Raw genomic sequence first — 22,102 nt, 5'->3', positions numbered from 1 at the left:
TTCAGAAGGTGATCGCCCTTCCATAGTCCTATGCCAGTTATCAGTAGAATCCTGTATATGATATTCATTTCAAACTACCCTGAATTGTGGTTGTTTATCTATGCTTTATTTCTCTCACTGAGTTTTAGGAATACACAGGGCAGAGACCATATCTTGTATTATGGGTGAGCTTTTGCAAGTCATCCAGCTTTGCTACACTTCAGTTTTACCACCCGTCAAGTAGAGATAAGAGAACTTACCTTGTGGGCTTGTTGTAAGAATCAAATACATAAATACACATAAAGCACTCAGAACAATAAAGATGAGCAGTGATTATTACAATAATATTTCTGTTTAAAAGTGTATGGGACAGACTTTTTGAATGAATGAATGACATTTAAAAATCCACTTGGATCTTGGCCAATATCACACTTTTTTTCCTAAGAGAGAAAGACCCATAAAAGGAACATGGATTTAAAAAAATTTAAAAAGCCATGCTATCTGAGAAATGGTCTGAAAAATAAAGGGGAAAGAAAAATACATTGTGGGTAGAAACATATCATTTTTCGGATGCGGGTCAGGGAATTCAAAAAGAAGCAAAACTTCACAAATGTCCCAACATTGAAAAAGTCACAGCGTGGTAAGTAGTCAAACTTTCCAAAGTTCAAATCGACTGCCCAGTCAGTGCTCATCCCAGAGGCTCTTCCAGGAACCCATGCAATTGTGTCATCACCATTTCGCCTGTATTATATATGATGTGTCTTTTGTCACATGCATCCTTTAATTTGCTTCCCACACCGAGCCATCCAAATCCCCTTTGCTATCCCCCCACCTCCCCGTGGTCTCTCTCCCTCTGGACCTCATTTCCCATTAGTCTCCCTGACGCTGCCAGCAGACCATTCCAAATCCTCCTGAGCGCCGACAAAAGCTGCACAGATGTGGGGAGAGCCGGCACTGGGAACTCTCAACAGCACGGCCATCCTGTCCCAGCGGGACGGGGGTCGTTTCTCTTGGGGACCAGAGGCAGAGAGGGGGGTGGGTGAAAAAAAAAGAGAAAAGAAAGACTGAAGGCAGAAAAAGAGGGAAGACAAAGTAAGCCATTGAAATCAGAAAGGAAATGCATGAGTGAGATTTCTATCAGGAAACACAGTAGGGGGCAGGGGGGGTGGGCGCTGGGAGAATAAAAACAAAAGAGCAAAATGTGCCCGGTGGTTAAAGACTAAGACGCCACAAAAGTCTCTGGGAGGGTACAACGAGGGAGGAGGGAGTGGGCAAAAATATGGTTGAAAGGAGTTGAAAAGCAGGAACCGCTGGGGGGTGGGGGCTCTCCGCTGGAATCCCTCCCGTCCTCCTCTCTCCACCCAGTCCTTGTGGTATTCTTAGGCTCTCTCTCCCACCTCCATTCTCTTTTCAACCCTCCCATTGCCCAAATTCCAGTTTTTCATAAAGGGAAGCAGCGTGTTGTGTATTTAAGAGAAGAAGTCCCAAAGAAGATGAGGGACGAGAAAAATTCAAGCCTCCTGTGGCTTTTGAGAAATAACCACAGGTCCCATGGCCCCCCAGCCCGTGTTCAAAAGAGCCCTGAGAAGAGAAATTTGTGGCTGAATGTGGTGCCTGGGAGAATGACTAAGCTCTCACGACTCCCATTCAAGAGGCATCCTGACTGCGGACCCCCACCATCAATAAGACATGAAGAAGAGGGTGAAGCAGAGAGGAGAGAGGCGCTCCCTGGAGTAAGGATGCAGGAGGCAAACAAGTCCCATCAGTCATGCTCCTTGAAAAGGGCCCTCTGATTTCTTAGGACCCTTGTCTTTAAAGGTATCTTGACAGGCGGGTCTTTGAACAGTCTTTAGGATTTATATACTATAAACCCAAGGAAGGACTTGAATCTAGTTTTTAACACAAAAATTTAAAAAGTACAATTTCAAGAGGGTTGCAACAACCGAGATGGCAAGAAGGGGTGTCTCTTGACCTTTGCCACAGTATGAAATCTGCATGGATTTATTCTTTTATTTATGTGAATCCAAACTGATCAGATCCATCCACTGTAAATCTAACATTAACTTATCAATACGATGCCGTAGACATCTCTGAACCCCAGCCTCACAGAGGCATCTCAGCAAAGGCTATTTTCCATCAAATCAAGGGAATTTCAGAGTCAGCATCATTACTAATCAGGCAAGACTATTTGCTGAGCAGAGACCACACTAAGAAGATGATTACAGAGTAGAGAAAGTGTCATGTTTTCTGTGTATGTATCCCTGACTTCAAGAACACCACAAAGGGCTTGCTGCAATTTAAGAGAGATGACTAGTTCTGCAAAGACAGTTTTCAATTCTAAACGTACAAGTTTATAAAATCATATCTTTAGTTTAGATATTAAGTTTAGATATTAAACAACATGGAGAATTAGGCGGACAATGTCAATAGATTTCACATCCATGCTCCTCAATAACTAGAAATAATGAAGCTGATGTTAAGAATGAAATGGACCATCAATTCAGTCAACCTGAATTGACTATCAGGTTGATAAATACTAATTTTAATAAAAATCAACTACAGATCAGTTTTTATTATTTCACTGTAGGAGAAGGCAAAGGCACCCCACTCCAGTACTCTTGCCTGGAAAATCCCATGGGCAGAGGAGCCTCATAGGCTGCAGTCCATGGGGTCACTAAGAGTCGGACACGACTGAGCAACTTCACTTTCACTTTTCACTTTCATCCATTGGAGAAGGCAATGGCACCCCACTCCAGTACTCTTGCCTGGAAAATCCCATGGACGGAGGAGCCTAGAAGGCTGAATCCATGGGATGGCTGAGGGTCGGACACGACTGAGCGACTTCACTTTCACTTTTCACTTCCATGCATTGGAGAAGGAAATGGCAACCCACTCCAGTGTTCTTGCCTGGAGAATCCCAGGGACGGGGGAGCCTGGTGGGCTGCCATCTATGGAGTTGCACAGAGTCTGACACGACTGAAGTGACTTAGCAGCTTAGCAGTACTAAAAGGTTAAAAATCACCACCCATCAATATCCAACAGTGATCTTTGGACTGTAGATCATAGTCAGATTTTATTTTCAGACAGAAGAGATGGATTTGGCTGCATGATCTTCAGAGTCATACATCTACCGGCCAATTACAGACCCACGAGGCAGATGCAGTGACCGTGAGAACTGCCTGCCTGTGAGAGAAGTGGAGGTGATTACAAGAATATTGTGTTTTCTCCTTAGTGTAAATATTAAAGTGACTAATTTACAAAAGTTAACCAAAAAAGTGAGAAAAATAAGCTTCTCCCTTCCCCAAGTTACTAACAAATTCTTCCTGTCCTTTAGTGTTGACACAAAGAGCTATACTGCATGATTCACTCTTTGCAAAATCTCTCACTCTAAACTGCATGATTCACTCTTGGGATCCAAGAGAAAGGAGTTCGGTGTTGGAATGTCAGGCTTTGGTGCAAGCACTCAGAGATGTGCCAGTTGGATTTCATGGCAGGAAAAGCGTGTGCGCTGATCTACAGCTTGGTTAGAAACTCCAAGCCCTGGGAGCTCGAGTTACAGGGGCCTTTCTAGGTCGTCTTATTTAAGGCAGTGGAAAGAGAAGTGGGTGGTGGGGGTTGTGAAAATCCATGGTGTTAGAGCAATACCATCTCAAGCCTCCTCATTCAAGCCCCTGGGGAGACTCAGCTGAAATGAAGATTTCTGGTTTTTAGTGTAAGCATGTCCCCAATATTGCATGGGACATACTTCTGCTAAAAAAATGTTATCATGACTTGTATTTTGATTTGCTAAATCTTGAAGCCCTAGCTTAGGACCCTAAACCAAGGGAAAATATAAAATCTGAGTTCCAGGGAATTCCAAGTGAGTCAGTAGTTCAGGATATTGAGAAGATCACCATTTTCAGCTGAAGAAGACAGAGAGTAAGGGAGGGGACAGATTGAACACATCCATTAATTTTGGAGCCGAGAGGTCTATTTCTCCGACCCTTGAGCCGGGGCTGCCTCCATGACTCGTTTCAGCTGACAGACTGCCACAGAGGTGAGGCAGACTTCTCCAGCCTGGCCTCTGAATGTCTGGAAGCTTCCATTCTCACCCTCCTGAAACCCGGGGATCATCATGCTGTGAGGAAGCCTGAGATGAAAGTCCAGGTGTCCCAAGCACCCCAGCTGACAGCCCCGAACACGTAAGAATCCATCTTAAATACAGACTCAGTCAAAAGTGCAGTTTCCTGCAGCCTGACAGGTAATAACAAGTGAGATACCAGCAGATCACTGATGAGAAAGGATCCCAGAACCAGGGACGGGAATTCCTATTCTTCAGGAGAGGTAGAGAGGGGAGGAGAGAGAATTTCTAAGAGGTCTCATCACTCAAGTAGATAGCCGGTGTCTCACCAACCCTAGAGAGGTACTTGGGTACTGAGCAGATTAAGGTGTGAGGGCAAGCACTCAACTTCATGGGGTAAAAGCCAAACCAGGAGGGAATATCAAGATGACAGCCATCAGGAGAACTTGAACCTGAGCTAAAAGCAAACAAGGTGAGGGCATATATCCAAAGCTCACCTTCACTTTGTCCAGGGGAAATTCTGAAATCTTTTCTATGAAGAGAAAAATAACTATGGAAGCTTTGTGACCTGTATGCACTGTCTATGGGGCTGGGTTCTCATATTTGGTTCTGCCTGTCACCAGCTTTTGGAAGAGTCACTACAGGAAAACACCTACAATTTGTGTGTGTGTGCAAAAGGCAAGTAGAATTTATGCCACCATTGTCTATTCAAGTCATTGTTTAAAGAGGCATGCTTTAATTGCTGGAGGCCGAATGGTCAGGGGAGTGGGAGACAGAATATACACACCCCTGACACAGCACCAGGAATAGATCTAGGCTTTCTGGGGCAGACAGGCTCCAGACAATCCAATCTAGCCTATGGGGGTGGCGGAGGGGAGTGGGGAGAAAGCCTCTAAGGGTGACCATCCTACTTGGATACCCTTTCCTTTTCCTAAACCACTCTTTCTGCCATAATTCAGGCCAAGGGTTCAGGCAAACTCTCCATGGTGAGAAGGTATTGAAGACAAAAGCAAGGCGAGTCAAATGGGACTGAGGGTCTAATCCTTTTCAAGGTCCTTGTAAAGCTTAAATGATAGGATGTGTTCATTCTAAGCACGTGGCATACAACCAGTGCTCGAGAAACGGCAGCTCTGTTAGTTATCTCTTTGTGACTTTACAGTAGGATTTAAGAGTCCTACATACAACCACTTTCAATTTAATGATGCATATGATTATATTTTTTATCCTGCAATTGCTTGACAACAGAGACTTTATTTTTGTGTGTGTGTCGGTTTATGCCAGATAGTTCCTGTGAAGTACCCCACAAATATTCGATGAATGAATGAATGGGTACATAGAATAAGACATGTTTGCTGAACTGAATAAAAAGAGGAATAAAAAGGAATGTAAACCAATACATAGAAAACAAATTTATGGTTACCAAAGGGGAAAAGGAAGGGGAGGGATAAATTGGGAGTTTGGAATTAACAGATACACCCGACTGTATAGAAAATAAACAGCAAGGACCTACTATACAGCACAGGGAACTATATTCACTATCTTGTAATAATCTGTAACGGGAAAAGAATCTGGAAAAGATTAAATATATGTATAACTTATCAGTGGCTCAGCAGTGAAGAATTCGCCTGTAATGCAGGAGACATGGGAGACATGGGTTCAATTCCTGGGTTGGGAGGATCCCCTGGAGGAGGAAATGGCAACCCACTCCAGTATTCTTGCCAGGAAAATCCCATGGAGAGAGGAGCCCTGAGGGCTACAGTCCATAGGGTTGCAAAGAGTTGGACAAGACTGAGCAACTGAACATACATGTCTTTAACTGAATCACTTTGCTGTACAGCTGAAACTGACATACTGTAAACTGACCATACTTCAGTTTTTTAAAAAAGGGAATGTGACTGTGTACCAAAGGGAATGTGACTCTGTGCTAAAATGCTTACTATTTACAGCCAAAATATGGATACAATGAGGGTAGGCCATTGGCTCAGTGCTAGGGCTCACAGAAAATCTTTTAGGATCTCTGTATACCTGAATTCAGCAGAGCCAGAGATTCCTCAAAAACAGCCAAGCTAGGGAGACTTTGTCTGCTTCTATCCTATTTTTCAGTCCTAGAAACACTATAAACAAGGGAAGCAGAAAGTACGGTCTACTTCCAAAGAAAGTATCAAAGAAAGATTTGATACTCCTCTGACGTGTCTGTGCCTCTAAAGGGCTATTAGAGGTAGGTGCTGAGGTCACCATCTAACACCAGATTACAAACCCAGTTAGGAGGCTGTCCAGGGGGTGAACATGGCCTGCCACAGAGGACACAGCAGTACCAGATTTTTTTGAAGAGAATAAAAGGTGACTTGAGTTGAAAAGGTGAATGAGATTCAAATAGAAAAAAAAAAGGGAAATTAGAAAGATGGAAATAAATATGCACATTACTCCTCAGAATGATCAGCTATAAATATGGATTAGGTACCTGGTCCCAACTCGTTAACTTCCCAAATCCCTTCCCAAACAGTACATGATGCCAAGTCCACACTCGGTTTTATCTTTTATTTTGTAAGTAATCAGCCCCCAAATACCCTGCAAAGGCCTTGATATGGAAATGATTCCTGTTAAGGTTAAGGTGGTTAAGGTACAGGTAAAGGCTTGGTTAAGGTGACCTGTGTCCGGGGTCTGGAATCCTGGCTCCGTCACACAAGCAAGGAGAGTCAGCGAAAGCTCAAGGGTCTCTCCACCATTCTGAGGACAGCCTGGATGAAAGTCAACTTCGAAAATGCAGTCTGTTTCATGGATAATTGATTCTTGGTTTGCTATGCCTACTCACCGTGGTCAAGGATATATTTCACAATCTCCCCGTTGCCGGTTTTAGCTGCGTAATGAAGGAGTGAACAGTGGTCTGGTCCCTGAATTAGCAGGCTGCCTCCATTTTTATAGCTTTCTATTAGCTGCAAAAGAGACATAGGAAAAGCAACTCAGACAGAGTCCGGAACAAGGAAAACAGCTAGCTGGTGATAAAATAAAAGTAATGTAGCAAACCACAAATGTCTCCAGCCTCAGAGGACACAGGGAAAAGTCAAAGAGATGAAGTAACATTCCTGGGTTGTGTTATCATTCAAATAGATGGCCAGTGTCTCAGCAAATTCCGGAGAGGGTAAGTGGGTACTGAACAGCCTAAGGGAATGGAAGCATGCTAAATTACTTGCTCCCTTTCTGTTTTTTTGTCCTTTTCTGGGCACTAAAAGAATGAAAGAGAGGAGAATGAAAGCTTCCCTATGTAGGCTGAGTGTTCTTGAGTTAAAGAACAATTAAGTCTATAGGCAGGAAGAGCTTGATGTCTGGTAGCGATGTTCCCTCCGCCCTTTAACTTTTTCTGCCCTCTCTAATGAACCCAGTTACTGAGTACAGAAGCTGCTTACCCCTTCCCAGCATAAGATCACACACACAGGCATACAGCAGACACATGCACAGCCATGTTTGGCTCCCTCCTTCATCCAGATCTGCAGTCTGCCTGCCTTCTATTTATCATCCAACACATACCACCCAACAAGGCTTGAGATGATCCACGGGATGAGAACCAAAAGGGTTCAGAGAATGTAGTAGTAGAAACCTAAAAGACTTCCAAAAGACTGGGGGGAAAAACAGATTTTTCAGCCTGAGAATTAGGCGCTAAATAAGGACACAGTCTTAAGTTCGTGAAATACTGCACATTACCAAACTGTAATGTAAGTGAAAATGGATCTCTGTTCTCTAAACTGTAATAATCAGAACAAGGGCCTTACTAGAGCTTCTAAAATGTAGCTTTAGAATAAATAAGAATCAACTAACTCATCATGTAATAAGCAAAAGGAATATGTCTACCACCAAGAAGTTAGATAGCATAGCATTATTAAAAACAAAACTCATAAGGTCAAAGAGACTAAACTCATAGTTTATACATTCACTCAAATACAACTATAGATTAGCCATGTGCCAGATGCCAAGGAAACTAACATGAATACAATTTGACCACTGACCTCTAAGCCTCCAAGACCTCACTGTCCATGGGAGAGAGAGATTTTTAAAGAATTGCAGAATCCCACTGCTGGGCATACACACTGAGGAAACCAGAAGGGAAAGAGACATGTGTACCCCAATGTTCATCACAGCGCTGTTCATAATAGCCAGGACATGGAAGCAACCTAGATGTCCATCAGCAGATGAATGGATAAGAAAGCTATGGTACATATACACAATGGAGTATTACTCAGCCATTAAAAAGAAAACATTTGAATCAGTTCTAATGAGGTGGATGAAACTGGAGCCTATTATACAGAGTGAGGTAAGCCAGAAGGAAAAACACCAATATAGTATACTCACGCATATATATGGAATTTAGAAAGATGGTAACAATAACCCTGTATACGAGACAGCAAAAGAGACACTGATGTATAGAACAGTCTTATGGACTCTGTTGGAGAGGGAGAGGGTGGGAAGATTTGGGAGAATGGCATTGAAACATGTATACTATCATGTATGAAACGAGTCGCCAGTCCAGGTTCGATGCACGATACTGGATGCTTGGGGCTGGTGCACTGGGACGACCCAGAGGGATGGTATGGGGAGGGAGGAGGGAGGAGGGTTCAGGATGGGGAACACGTGTATACCTGTGGCGGATTCATTTCGATATTTGGCAAAACCAATACAATGTTGTAAAGTTTAAAAATAAAATAAAATTAAAAAAAAAGAATAAAGTTAATAAATAAAAAACAAAAAAGAATTGCACAGAGATGAAGAGGACAATGAGGAGGGTAGCACAGGGCACTAGGAAAACATGAAGTAGGGGATGGAAAAACCATGGAAGACTTCCTAGAAAACTGATCACAAAGGAGCAACTGACTGGAAGTAAGGAACACGGGGCTTCCCAGGAGGCACTAGTGGTAAAGAACCTGCCCGCCAGTGCAGGAGACGTAAGTGATGTGGGTTCAGGCCCAGGGTTTGCAAGATTCCCTAGAGGAAGAAACGGCAACCCACTCCAGTATTCTTGCCTGAAGAATCTTCACGGACAGAGGAGCCTGGCAGGCTACAGTCCATAGGGATGCGAAGAGTCGGACACGACTGAAGCGACTGAGCGTGCACAAGGAACATAGAGTTTTCATGCCTAAATTGAGAAGCAAAGGAACAGGAAGAAGTAGCTGTCTTCCATGACGATCTAAGAATCCTGTTCTGTTCAACTGTACTGTCTCACAATGGCACATCCATTCTTTGTGGGAAGATCCACAAAGGATTTGGGCTCACAGAGTCGCAGAGACCCAACCCATCAGCTGCCCCGATTTTGCCTTGCTGTGGTGTTCATAGACACTGTGGCCATTAGGTTAGTCCATGGGTATGCTGTGCAGCCCGGTGGATAGGAGCTACGCATGACAGCCTGCACGCAGGGCTGATCCAGGGTCTATTCTCAGTTCACTGGTGTGCTTGGACCTTGCTTCCCCTTTCAACTCTCCCATTCTCCCCCTCCTTCCTCACACTTGTGACACACACACCCAGTTGAGTATTTAATATTTATAGTACTTTCTACATGGGACAGAGAAATGGAAGAAGATAAAGAAAAGGAGGGGAAAGTACTTGGGAAGGAAAGGAAAGCAAAAAGTGAAAAAGAAAAACCCTCAGGCTTTATATTTCACCTCTCAGTAAATCAGATGTTACTGAGTCATTTCTCAGTCATCTAGGAAAGAATTATAACAGAGAATGAAATAAGGCAACTAGCCGAATATAGTGATTACCCTTCTCTCACATAATTCTCTGTTAAGTACCAAAGAAGTGCAGTAACATGCCCAGGGCCCTGGAAAATCTGTTGCCTAGACTAAAAGTATATACAAAACAAAATGAAGTGGTTTCAAAGGTACAACAACATTTTGCAAAATTTTCTGGCTTAGAAACTCTCCAAGAGGAGGGATCAGGTCTGAACTCATGCCTTTTGCTCACAGAATCCAAAAAGGCTTCGCAGGGAATATAGGATAATATTTGGTTTAATCCACTGCTTGGAAATGGCACTGAATTCAGGTATATACACTGCTTAGAGAGCACTTTCCTCTTGTGGCTAGCAATTCCTAGTAACACTGTGATCTGGTCATGGCACGGGCATCATTCCCAGGGATGTGTGTCTGAAGATGACAGTTTAACAAGATGCTGACAACCTTCTCAGCCCTTGTTTTCTTCTAGTAACCTGTTAACAATGTAGCTCTGAGGTTTCTCAGTTTATTCAACAGATGTGCTTCCAAAAAACTTGTATACAAGAGCCTGTGTGTGTGTAAAAGTCGCTCAGTCATGTCTGACTCTTTGCGGCCCCATGGACTATACAGTCCATAGATAGGATTTTCCAGGCCAGAATACTGGAGTGGGCACCCTTTCCCTTCTCCAGGGGATCTTCCCAACCCAGGGATCGAACTCAGGTCTCCTGCATTGCAGGTGGATTTTTTACTAGCTGCGTCATTAGGGAAGCCCAAGAATACTGGAATAGGTAGCCTATCCTTTATCCAGCAGATCTTTTCGACTCAGGAATTGAACTGGGGTCTCCTGCATTGCAGGCAGATTCTTTATCAACTGAGCTAGTGCTTCTTAACTTTCTTTTAAGGCTTCTGGGTTCTCAATCTGGGATAGCACTGAACTTGAGTTAGTTGGAGCCTCTGCCTGGGAAAGTTGCTGATAATACAGAGCAGATCAATGCCATTATGACGTATACAGGGATACCCAGGCAGTCTTAAGTCCTGACACCTGAAAATAACTTGGGAGCAAATATAGCTTTCCGGGTATTCATGGACTATATTATACTTTATAACAAACATTTGTCTCTCTGTTATGTTTAACTATTAAAGGAACACAGATTAACACTGTATTAACAAAATAGCTATCTTGGGAGAGTCCCTTCTATGAAGTTATAGGAACAATCTTAAAAGCTTTACATGAATTTTATATTCAATCCTCACAGTAAAGCAAAGAGAAGACCAATGTGATTCCATTTTACAGATGAAGAAACGGAGGCCCAGAGACAATTAGGTAATTATACAAAGTCTCATATATAGTCAAAGGCAGAGCCAAGATCTGAACCCAGACAGTCTGACTTCAGAATTTGCATTCACTCAGGAGGCAGCAGTTTCCTCTCAACTAAATTCTCCAGAAAACATGAGCACAAATCACAATATTCAAGGCAGATCAGAGTATCTTCTGATTAACTGTGATCCCCAGAGTTCAAAATGGCAATAATGTTGCATGATGTTGTCTCTTGCTTAAACAAAGTATTTCTGGGTATTGTCCAGGTTATTCTTACAGATGCATTCATTTAAAGACTTGGGCTGAAAGAAATCTTTAAACTTCAAATATTAGTTCCAGATAGCAGGAACCCGGGGTACTATAAGTACTGTCTCCTGGGGACACATATCAGTTGTAACCAGTCAAGGCAGACAGCACTGTGCCTTTGCACAGACCCTTTGCTGTTTGGAGACATGGTGATGCTACAAGGACTCCTCTCACCCTCTCTGCTCAATTCTCAAAAAGAACATCCTTCTGCCTTCTACCCAGCTAGCACCAGGGGGATGGGAAATCATAAATGGGATCATGAAAATTTGGTGAGAAATTATGCTGATTTAGAGTTCTTAAAGAATCACCAAAAGTTCTGGTAGGAAGATATCTTACCTTCATAAGATCACCAGCTATTACTGCCTGCAAAATTGCTGTGAAAGACAAAAGAGAGATGTCCCATTAGTAGAAGACCCTCTCATGAAAATATTACAAAGGGCTGGATCCATATTTGGGAGACACAGTCTACATTTGGGGTGGGGGTCAGGGGAGGAGAAGCATGCCAAAGGTTGAAACGTGGGACAAACTGAGGCCTTCTCTTCACCCCTTCCCTCCCTGGGCATTCATCTTGTACATCATTCTAGAGCCGACAGGAACCCCCTCCAGCCCTAGTAAAAGGCAAACATGAAAAAGCGAACATGAAATGTAGAGTCACACATACTGGATTCAAATCTTAGCTCTGACCCTTACAGGCGGTAGAATTCTAGGCGAGTTATCTAACCCCTCTGAGCCTCAGTTTCCACATCTGTAAACCAGCAAGTCTCAATTATATCAGATCTCTGAAAGGGTTTATTAAATCACATAAGTGTTCTTATCTCATTCACTGATGCAGAGTGCCTGATTATTAGGATTGTTTCTGCTCCCTTCTTTCTAATTCCTTCTACTTTGTCCTTTGGGGGTTCAAAAATTATTAGTAATTTTGTGTTCTATAATTATAAATAAATACCTACTGCTATGGAAAGAAGGATTAGAAGCAATAAAGAAGAAACACATATTTTAATTATGTTCTAAAGAAAGTAATCATACATTTAGCATACAATTTATTGGTGATTCTTATGAAAGAACTCTGAAAGTTTAATTAAACTAATTGTAAGGCTACTTGGTGGCCTTGGTGGCGGTGGTGGCGATTTAGTCGCTGAGTCATGTCCAACTCTTGCGACCCCATGGACTGTTGTCTGTCAGGCTCCTCTGTCCATGGGACTCTCCAGGCAAGAATATTGGAGTGCACTGCCATTTCCTTCTACTTAGCTGAGGGGAAAATAATCTAAATACCTGTGCATGTCACGTGGGGTGCAGAAGAAAAATGAAAAAAATATAACTAATAAAAGAGGAAAAGAATATATGACTCTAATGGTGGTTATGACTCCTAAAGGGGACAGTTGTATTAGGTCAAAAATGGTCCCTTTAGAAAAATATCTATATTTTAAAATTGCTCAAGAAAAAGATCATTTTAAAGTTTTAAAGTCACCTCCCCCCAAATTAGAAGGTTTGAAGTTTATTTTTCAAAGCATCATTTTACTCTTATTTCAGAGTCTCTTGTATACAGTTGGCCAAAAATGCAGTATCAAAGTATATGGTGGCCTTGACTATCACTGAACAAACCCCGTGAAGCTTTCATCATGCGCACTTATGGGCCCTGGGTGATCAGAGCCAAAGAACCACAGACACGTTCAACTTGTTCAGAGGCCCAGGGCCGAGTGCCTTCCCTCTGACCAAAGCAGAAGTCTCAGAAAACTTAGGAAATTATGACAGCTGCTTGAGCACAGAAGGGAGAATAAAGGAAGAAGAGCAAGAAAGGAAGAACAGGAAAGAGAGGGAAGAATGTTTCTTTTCCATAACAAGCTGTAACCTGGGACTATGACTCCAGGCGCAATAATGCTCTTTGTACACAGTCAGTGTGCACCAATCAGTTGTTGAACTGACAGAACAGAGTGTTAGTTGCTCAGTCATGTCCAGCTCCTTGTGACCCCATGGACTATAGCCCATCAGGCTCCTCTGTCCATGGGATTCTCCAGGTAAGAATACTGGAGTGGGCTGCCATTTCCTTCTCCAGACAGAAAAGAGAGCAAAGAGGAAAGGAGTGAAAGGCAATGGAGATAAAAATAACAGAAAAGGGGACTTTCTAATGGTCCAGTGGCTAATACTCTGCACTCCTAATGCAGGGGAGGTGGGGTTCTATCCCTGGTCAGAGAACTAGACCCCAAGTGTCACAGCTAACAGTTCACATGCCATAACTAAAGATCCTGTGTGCTGCAGCTACGACCTGGCACAGACAAGCAAACAAATAGATGTTTCTAAAAAATAACAGAAAGGGAATTAATAAAATGTTGTATGTCAAAAGAACCTAAAAAACGTGTCTCATTCTTCCTTTTACAGATGGGACACTGACATTCAGATGGAAATGACTCTCTCAGGGCACAGAGACCATGGTAGCTCAATCACCCCACAATGCAGGTCCCTGTGACCATCCCAGGCTCTGTCCTGTGCCCTCTGGGAGTTCACCCTGTAGTAAGTCTCCAAGGCTTTGTGGGGCCTAAGGAAAATGAAAGGAAATAGTCTTTAACTGGAGTCTAATTCCGATCTCTGCAATTTACTTGTTGTTTAGTCATTAAGTCATGTCCGACTCTGCAACTGCATGGACTGTAGCACACCAGACTTCCCTGTCCTTCACTATCTCCCAGAGTTTGCTCAAACTCATGTCCATTGAGGCGGTGATGCCATCCAACCATCTCATCCTCTGCCAGCCCCTTCTACTCCTGTCCTCAATCTTTCCCACCCTCAGGGTTTTTTCTAATGAGTCAACTCTTCACATCAGGTGGCCAAAGTACTGGAGCTTCAGCCTTATCATCAGTCCTTCCAATGGGTATTCAGGGTTGATTTCCTTTAGGAATGACTGCTTTGATCTCCTTGCAGTCCAAGGGACTCTCAAGAGTTCTCCAGCACCACAATTTGAAAGCATCAGTTCTTCAGCACTCAGCCTTAAGAAGTCAAACTTTTTAAATCAACTTTCTTATCTAAAGTAAGATTAACAGCTGTCCTGGTCACCTCTCTGTAGTAAAGATGAAGCCAAATAAGCAGTTTATAAATAGGATAAGTTATACTGACAGAAGGGATAGATTATAGTACTTCTGTGACTACACCTAAGTACATGAAAAACACATACACACATTTCAGAAGGAGCCTAGCAAGGAGGGTGAATTGGTGTGTGAAGTCAATCGGGCATATCGCTGTTCATATGGCCCTCATCAGAGGTGAGGCCGGGCTGCAGGAGCCAGTGAGATGGTGGAGCTTTCCCAAGATGTCAACTCTGTGTGAGAGGACAGGGAGAGGGAGGCAGGGGCAAGCATGAGCAATTGCAGGTGTGGGCGAATGACTCAGTTTGGGCTTTTACGCTACAGGATACTCTATATCCATTTAGGAGAGAAAGAAGGCTAGGGTAACTGCCTGAGAAGGCAGTTCGTGAAAAGCCTTGAAAATGACACACAGACGTTCCTAACAATATAGAGCCTGCATTTTCAAGACCACACTGAAACACTTCCCAGACATTTAAAAGAAATAGAAAAAAGGAAGAACAAAGGAGAGAGAAAAGTAGAATTCGCTAACTTAAAGCACCAGTGAATAACATTTGGTGCATATGAGCAATAAGTCAGGATGATGAAAAAATTCTCCAGGATAAATACTATTGGAAGAGTACTGAACATGAGTGAATGGATGAATGAGAGGCTGGGGGGAAACTCACTGGCTACCTGCCGAGTTCAAAGGATTGTTGGAGGAGGTGAAGTTAAGCCAACTCTTCCATAATCAGTGGTTTCATTAGCAAAAAAGATTTGGGAAATCCTTAAAAGATGAAGGGAAGATACAAATGAGGACTTGTAAGTTAAGAGGCTGTCCGAAGGGCCCTGGGAAGAGGTCTGCGTGATCACCCCTGAGGCTGGGTTGTCACACATCATGACTGTGAAGTTCCAGTGTGACCACTCCAGTGAGCACCTCTTCGTCCAGAGAAGGGACCTACATTTTTATCCTGTGAGCAATGAGAAGCTAAGGAGGAGTTGAAAGTAAATCAGAGAATCACGTAAATGTCCTGACGCCTGCCAGTTTGATTTGGCCCCTCCCTTCCTGCGAACAGAGTTGCAACCTGCTCTCAGTTCATGTGCCCCCATCACGGCAGCTTTCCATTGCTACCTCACTCCACTCCCAACATCTTTATTTATGTCTTTTGGTTTCCTAGCTTCCCAATTTAAAGTCCCCCTGAACAGACAGAAGAGCATATAAAAGAATCATAACCACAAATAATTTCCAATTGTACTGAGATGGAAAACATGAATATTTATTTTTAAGTCAAGCAATACACTCAAGGGTAGCTATTATGCAAACATTATTAGGCACAAGGCCCTCTTCTCTGCTGATTAATGTCCTTCCCTCCTGAACACTGTTGTTTAAGATTTCCTCTGCATAAACAGAGCTTGACTCCATTAGTATTCAACTCCAGATAATAACCTTCTGAAAGATCAAGCTTAAAAACAAATAATGAATTGTTATGATTACAGCATTATTTTTTTTCATTATTTCTTCAACTCAGAGCCTGCCTTCTGGCCTTTTCCAAAACTCCTTCATACAGGGTAAACAATGCTCCCAAATTCAAAAGAACAAGGGAAGTTAAATGGCCAGTGGGATACAAGGGTTATTGAGTATATGACTACTAGGTTTCCTGGACGATTAAATCACATAAACTTATATAGTCAGACAGGAAAGTAAAGGGGTAGAGGATTGAAAAGTTTGTCATTTTTGAGAGTTTAGAAGTTGGATCATTAGCTTATAAGAAATGACTTATTTTTCCTTCAGCACTGTGCCTCCTGATCAACTGCGGAACAGTAAGCATCCTGAGACAGAAAGCTGGAATGGAAAAGTCAGGACTACCGGGAAGGAGTCAAATGTCTTCCTCTTACAGCCCCTCTTTGGCCTGGATTCCCAGAAGCCCAGACATCCTTAGATATCTGTGCACAGAAGGCAAAAAGTGACTCCCTCCCATCATGATGGGAGAAAATAGTCCATGGGCCACAGGCTGGCCCACCTGCTTCTGCCAGGCCAGGCCCTGTTCCAAGCTGACTGTACAAAATAAACTCCATCCTCTCCGAAAACTGATATTTTGGCAAGAAATCCAAATTAGGAAGGGATATATTTTAACTGAGTTTAGAATCATATTGCCTGAGTTTAAGGCTTGTGAGCCTGGTGGGCTACAGTCCATAGCGTTGCAAAGTCAGACATGACTGAAGTGACTTAGTACGCCCGCACATCATTAACTAGTGGGCAAGTTATTTTAACCAAGCTTCAGGTCTCTCATTACAAAAACGAAGATAAAATCAGTTCTTTTGAGACTCTGCCTTGCAAGTAACTCAAGGAACAGTGACTGTGACCACTGTGGTTTTCTGTGTAGAACACCATCGAATACTGATGTTAACACCATTACACAGAAATGAATCACTTCTTAGCTGTGAAATGAGGTGAGACTCAAGTCAATTACAGTTCTAGAACACGTCACATGACTAATTCCAAAGGGATAGTTTAAGGTTGCAAAGTCTGCTTTGCAACAAAAATATTTGCACACACAAAAAAAGCGTACTGAACTTGGCAAAGCCACAATGCTTGTAAATCTCGGTAAATCAACTAAAATAACTATAAACAGAGTCACAACTCTGAGCACTTGTGTCTATTTAAAAATTTTAACCTTTCATGTTATTTTTCAGTTTTAAAATTAATATTCTGTTCCTGATTGTCACTTGTTAATGATAGTGGCCATTTAAATCTTTTAATTGTGGGAGAAAAAGATTAAAAGTAACAACAAAAACTGTTGAACAAAAATGGCTTCTGGAGGCCTATGGGGTAAAAATCAGCCAATTCACTGAGATTCATAAATACACATCTGACTTTGCCAAGTTCTGCATACATTTTGCTCCTAAATATTTACAAAGCAAGAATCAGAACATAAAATAATGTGTCAGGAGTCATATTCCACATTCTAGAGCTCTATGTAGCCTTAGTCTAACCCTTGCATTTAATAGAGGAGGAAAATGGTGCTTGAGAAGTAACTTTCCAAGGTCACACAGGTAGTTAGCAATCCAGCTGAGAGACAAAAGGATGCTAGTTTCTTTTATTTTTATTTTTTTAAAAATATTTTCTCTGAATCTGAGGTCACAGTTCCTTCCACCTTCTGTTTCTTCTGTAACTGGGGGCAGGGTGGCAGAAATTAAAACAACCTCAAACAAAAGCTTCACAGAGGCATCAGACAGAAAGTGAAGTCATTTTATGGCTCCAAGCCCCAACCCTTCTTACAACAAAACAGAGGCTGAAGAACCAGCCCCCCTATGGCCAATGTCAGGTTCACAGTTCCCTTGATCTGATCACAACAGGTGTCTTCACACTTTTCCTTTCTTAGTATTGCTCAGCCCCACCGAGGCTGCATTCCCAGGTGCCCGAGAGCTTACTCCTCTGAGATCCATATTTCTACATAGTTTTTCCTGTATTTTCCTTATCAGCAGCATTCTGTCCAATTTCTCTGCTTCGTGAACAGCAAACCCTGGTACATCAGCAACAAACTGTGCAGGCTCAGCTCCCCAAAATGGAATTTAAAATAAGCATCAAAAATAGCAAACACACTGAGGAAACCAGAAGGGAAAGAGACACATGTACCCCAATGTTCATTGCAGCACTGTTTATAATAGCCAAGACATGGAAACAACCTAGATGTCCATCAGCAGATGAATGGATAAGAAAGCTATGGTACATATACACAATGGAGTATTACTCAGCCATTAAAAAGAATACATTTGAATCAGTTCTAATGAGGTGGATGAAACTGGAGCCTATTATACAGAGTGAAGTAAGCCAGAAGGAAAAACATCAATACAGTATACTAACGCATATATATGGAATTTAGAAAGATGGTAACAATAACCCGGTATACGAGACAGCAAAAGAGACAATGATGTATAGAACAGTCTTATGGACTCTGTGGGAGAGGGAGAGGGCGGGAAGATTTGGGAGAATGACATTGAAACATGTAAAATATCATGTAAGAAACGAGTCACCAGTCCAGGTTCGATACACGATACTGGATGCTTGGGGCTAGTGCACTGGGACGACCCAGAGGGATGGTATGGGGAGTGAGGAGGGTTCAGGATGGGGAACACGTGTATACCTGTGGCGGATTCATTTTGATATTTGGCAAAACTAATACAATTATGTAAAGTTTAAAAATAAAATAAAATTTAAAAAAAATAGCAAAAGTAACCTAACACACATTTCATGGTATGGATAACTACGCTGAATTATGCTAATCAGACATAAAGGAGGAAGCCGCTCATGAAAATACTGTAATTAATATTATTTTACATACTCTTACTGAACAATCCCAAGACAAGGTGAAAGAAAAGAGGAATTAGATATTGCTAAAGACCTCTGCATGTTAACTGAGGCTTCAAGGAAGTTTTGACAATTGATAATAACATATGTTGCCAAGTTATTTATTAATAGTAATAGCCAAAGCACTAAGGGTTCTTAAAAATATATTAGAACAAATTTAAGATTATTCTTCTAATGACACACAAATCTGTATCAGTTCCCTATCCTTGCATAGCAAAATATTCCAAAACACAGTGACTTAAAACACGACAATTGTTTATTTTGCTCAAAAGCTGAAGCTTGGGCTGGGTTAAGCAGAAATTGTTGTTTCTGCTCAATCTGGCATCAGCTGGGGCAGATTCACTGAGAGCTCAAAGATCTGCTTTCAAGATGATCACACACATGACTGCTAAGTAGGAGCTGGCTTCAGCTGGGAGCTCTGACGCCTCTCGTGTGGACGTCCATGGACTGCCTGAGTCACACACATGACTGCTAAGTAGGAGCTGGCTTCACCTGGGAGCTCTGACGCCTCTCGTGTGGACCTCCATGGGCTGCCGGGGCTTCCTCTGGAAATGATGACTGTGTTTCAAAAGCAACCATTCCAAGGGAGCCCAGGGGAAGTCACCTTGCCTTGGACCCCACCACAGCGTCACGTGTGCCCCGCTTCAGTCTTAAGTTTGTCCATATTCAAGGAAAGGAGATACACACCCCATAGCTCAATGAAAAAATAGTCAAAGACATGTTGCAAGGAGAATGTGTAGGATGGGAGACAATGCTGTTTTAGGAAAAATACGATCTGTCACATCCTACACTTGCATCATGATGTGGTTGGAGTCAAGGGGTGGGTGCTGACCTTCAGTCAGTGTTGGGAGATGCCCAAGAACACTTGTGTGACAGATACAATGTCATCTGTTTTACATTAAGCATCTCAGCAGATAAATAAAAAAGGCTGAGAACTACTTATCTGAAGAACCAGGTTTTTGGAGTAGGAAGAGGAAAGGCAAGTAGAAGACTCTGCAGACAGCAAATGCTGGTTGAGTTGAATTAAGAATTCTATATAAGGTATTAAAAAGTATAGACATCACTTTGCTGACTAAGGCCTGTATACTCAAAGCTATGGCTTTTCCAAGGTCACGAGTGGTGGCTGTGAGGAGATACCCCACATCCAAGGTCAGAGAAACCCCAGTAAGATGGTAGCTGCTGGACTGGCTGTGAGGAGATACCCCACATCCAAGGGCAAAGGAGAAGCCCCAGCAAGATGGTAGGAGGGTGGATTCATGCTTAGAATCAAATCCCATTCCTGCCAGAGATGCTCAGAGGGCTCAAACAAACCTTGTGTGCACCAGGAGCCAGAGACCCCACAGATACTGAGGACAGAACTGTGTTTGAGTGTCTCCTGTGGAAGTACAGGTCAGCAGTGGACTGCCACAGGGCCAGGGGCTCTGGGTGCAGCAGACCTGGGTATGGCATAAGCCCTCTTGGACGAGGTTGTCATTAACCCCGCCACAGAGCTACCAGAATTTACACAGGATTGGGAAATAGACTCTTGGAGGGTACAGACAGAACCTTGTGTGCACCAGGACCCAGGAGAAAGGAGCAGGGACCCCACAAGAGACTGACCCAGACTTGCCGGGGAGTGTCCAGGAGTCTCTGCAGAGGCGTGGGTCCTGGTGGCCTGCTGCAGGCTTGGGGGCACTAGGGGTAGCAGTGCGTGCATGGAACTTTTGGAGGAGGTCCCCATTATCTTCATTACCTCCACCAGAGTTTGGCCTCAGATAAATAGCAGGGAGGGAACAGAGCCCCTCCCATCAACATTCAAACTCTTAAAGGTTCTCTGAGCATGGCCCCATCCATCAGAACAAGAATAGTTGCCCCCTCAGTCAGTCTCTCCCATCAGGAAGCTCCCATAAGCCTCTTATCCTTCTCCATCAGAGGGCAGACAGACTGAAAACCACAGAAAACTAACCAATCTAATCACAGGGACCACAGTCTTGTCTAACTCAATGAAACTATGAGCCATGCCATGTAGGGCCACCCCAGATGGACGGGTCATAGTGGAGAGTTCTGACAAAATGTGGTCCACTGGAGAAGGGAATGGCAAACCACTTCAGTATTCTTGCCTTGAGAACCCCATGAACAGTATGAAAAGACAAAGATAGGACACTGAAAGATGAATTCCCCAGGTTGGTAGGTGCCCAATATGTTACTGGAGATCAGTGGAGAAATAACTCCAGAAAGAATGAAGGGATAGAGCCAAAGCAAAAACAACACCCATTTGTGGATGTGACTGGTGACAAAAGAAAGGTCTGATGCTGTAAAGAGCAATATTGCATAGGAACCTGGAATGTTAGGTCCATGAATCAAGGCAAACTGGAACTGGTCAAACAGGAGATGGCAAGAGTTAATGTCAACATTCTAGGAATCAGCGAACTAAAAGGGACTGGAATGCGTGAATATAACTTAGATGATCATTATATCTACTACCGTGGGCAAGAATCCCTTAGAAGAAATGGAGTAGCCATCATAGTCAACAGAAGAGTCCGAAATGCAGTACATGGATGCAATCTCAAAAATGACAGAATGATCTCTGTTCATTTCCAAGGCAAACCATTCAATATCAGGGTAATCCAAGTCTATGCCCCGACCAGTAATGCTGAAGAAGCCAAAGTTGAATGGAGCTGACTGTGGCTCAGATCATGAATTCCTTATTGCAATTCAGACTTAAAATGAAGAAGGTAGGGAAAACCAGTAGACCATTCAGGTATGAGCTAAATCAAATTCCTTATGATTTTACAGTGAAAGTGAGAAATAGATGTAAGCAACTAGATCTGATACAGTGCCTAATGAACTATGGAAGGTTTGTGACACCGTACAGGAGACAGGGATCAAGACCATCCCCAAGAAAAAGAAATGCAGAAAAGCAAAATGGCTGTCAGAGAAGGCCTTAAAAATAGCTGTGAAAGGAAGAGAAGCCAAAAGCAAAGGAAAAAGGAAAGATACACCCATCTAAATGTAGAGTTCCAAAGAATAGCAAGGAGAGATAAGAAAGCCTTCCTCAGTGATCAATGCAAGAAATAGAGGAAAACAATAGAATGGGAAAGACTAGAGACCTCTTCAAGAAAATTAGAGATACCAAGTGAATATTTCATGCAAAGATGAGCTTGATAAAGGACAGAAATGATATGGACCTAACAGAAGCAGAACATATTAAGAAGAGATGGCAAGAGAACACAGAAGAACTGTACAAAAAAGATCATCACGACCAAGATAATCACGATGGTGTGATCACTCACCTAGAGCCAGACATCCCAGAATGTGAAGTCAAGTGGGCCTTAGGAAGCATCA

General features: G+C 42.8%; 1 protein-coding gene across 1 annotated transcript in view; it reads right to left on the bottom strand.

Annotated features, from left to right (window-relative positions):
• Positions 1-22,102, bottom strand: part of DGKI (diacylglycerol kinase, iota) — a gene marked incomplete at its 5' end in the record, with an annotated part of 321,800 nt that overhangs the window by 15,402 nt on the left and 284,296 nt on the right. The window contains 2 exons of the mRNA XM_010831746.1: positions 6,852-6,972; positions 11,696-11,733. Coding sequence (XP_010830048.1) covers positions 6,852-6,972; positions 11,696-11,733 — 159 coding nt within the window. The remainder of the gene's footprint in view (positions 1-6,851; positions 6,973-11,695; positions 11,734-22,102) is intronic.

This window comes from Bison bison, unplaced genomic scaffold, assembly GCF_000754665.1.
Source record: "Bison bison bison isolate TAMUID 2011002044 unplaced genomic scaffold, Bison_UMD1.0 scf7180017864530, whole genome shotgun sequence".
Classification (NCBI taxonomy): domain Eukaryota; kingdom Metazoa; phylum Chordata; class Mammalia; order Artiodactyla; family Bovidae; genus Bison; species Bison bison.
This window is presented reverse-complemented; position numbering and strand designations above follow the sequence as displayed.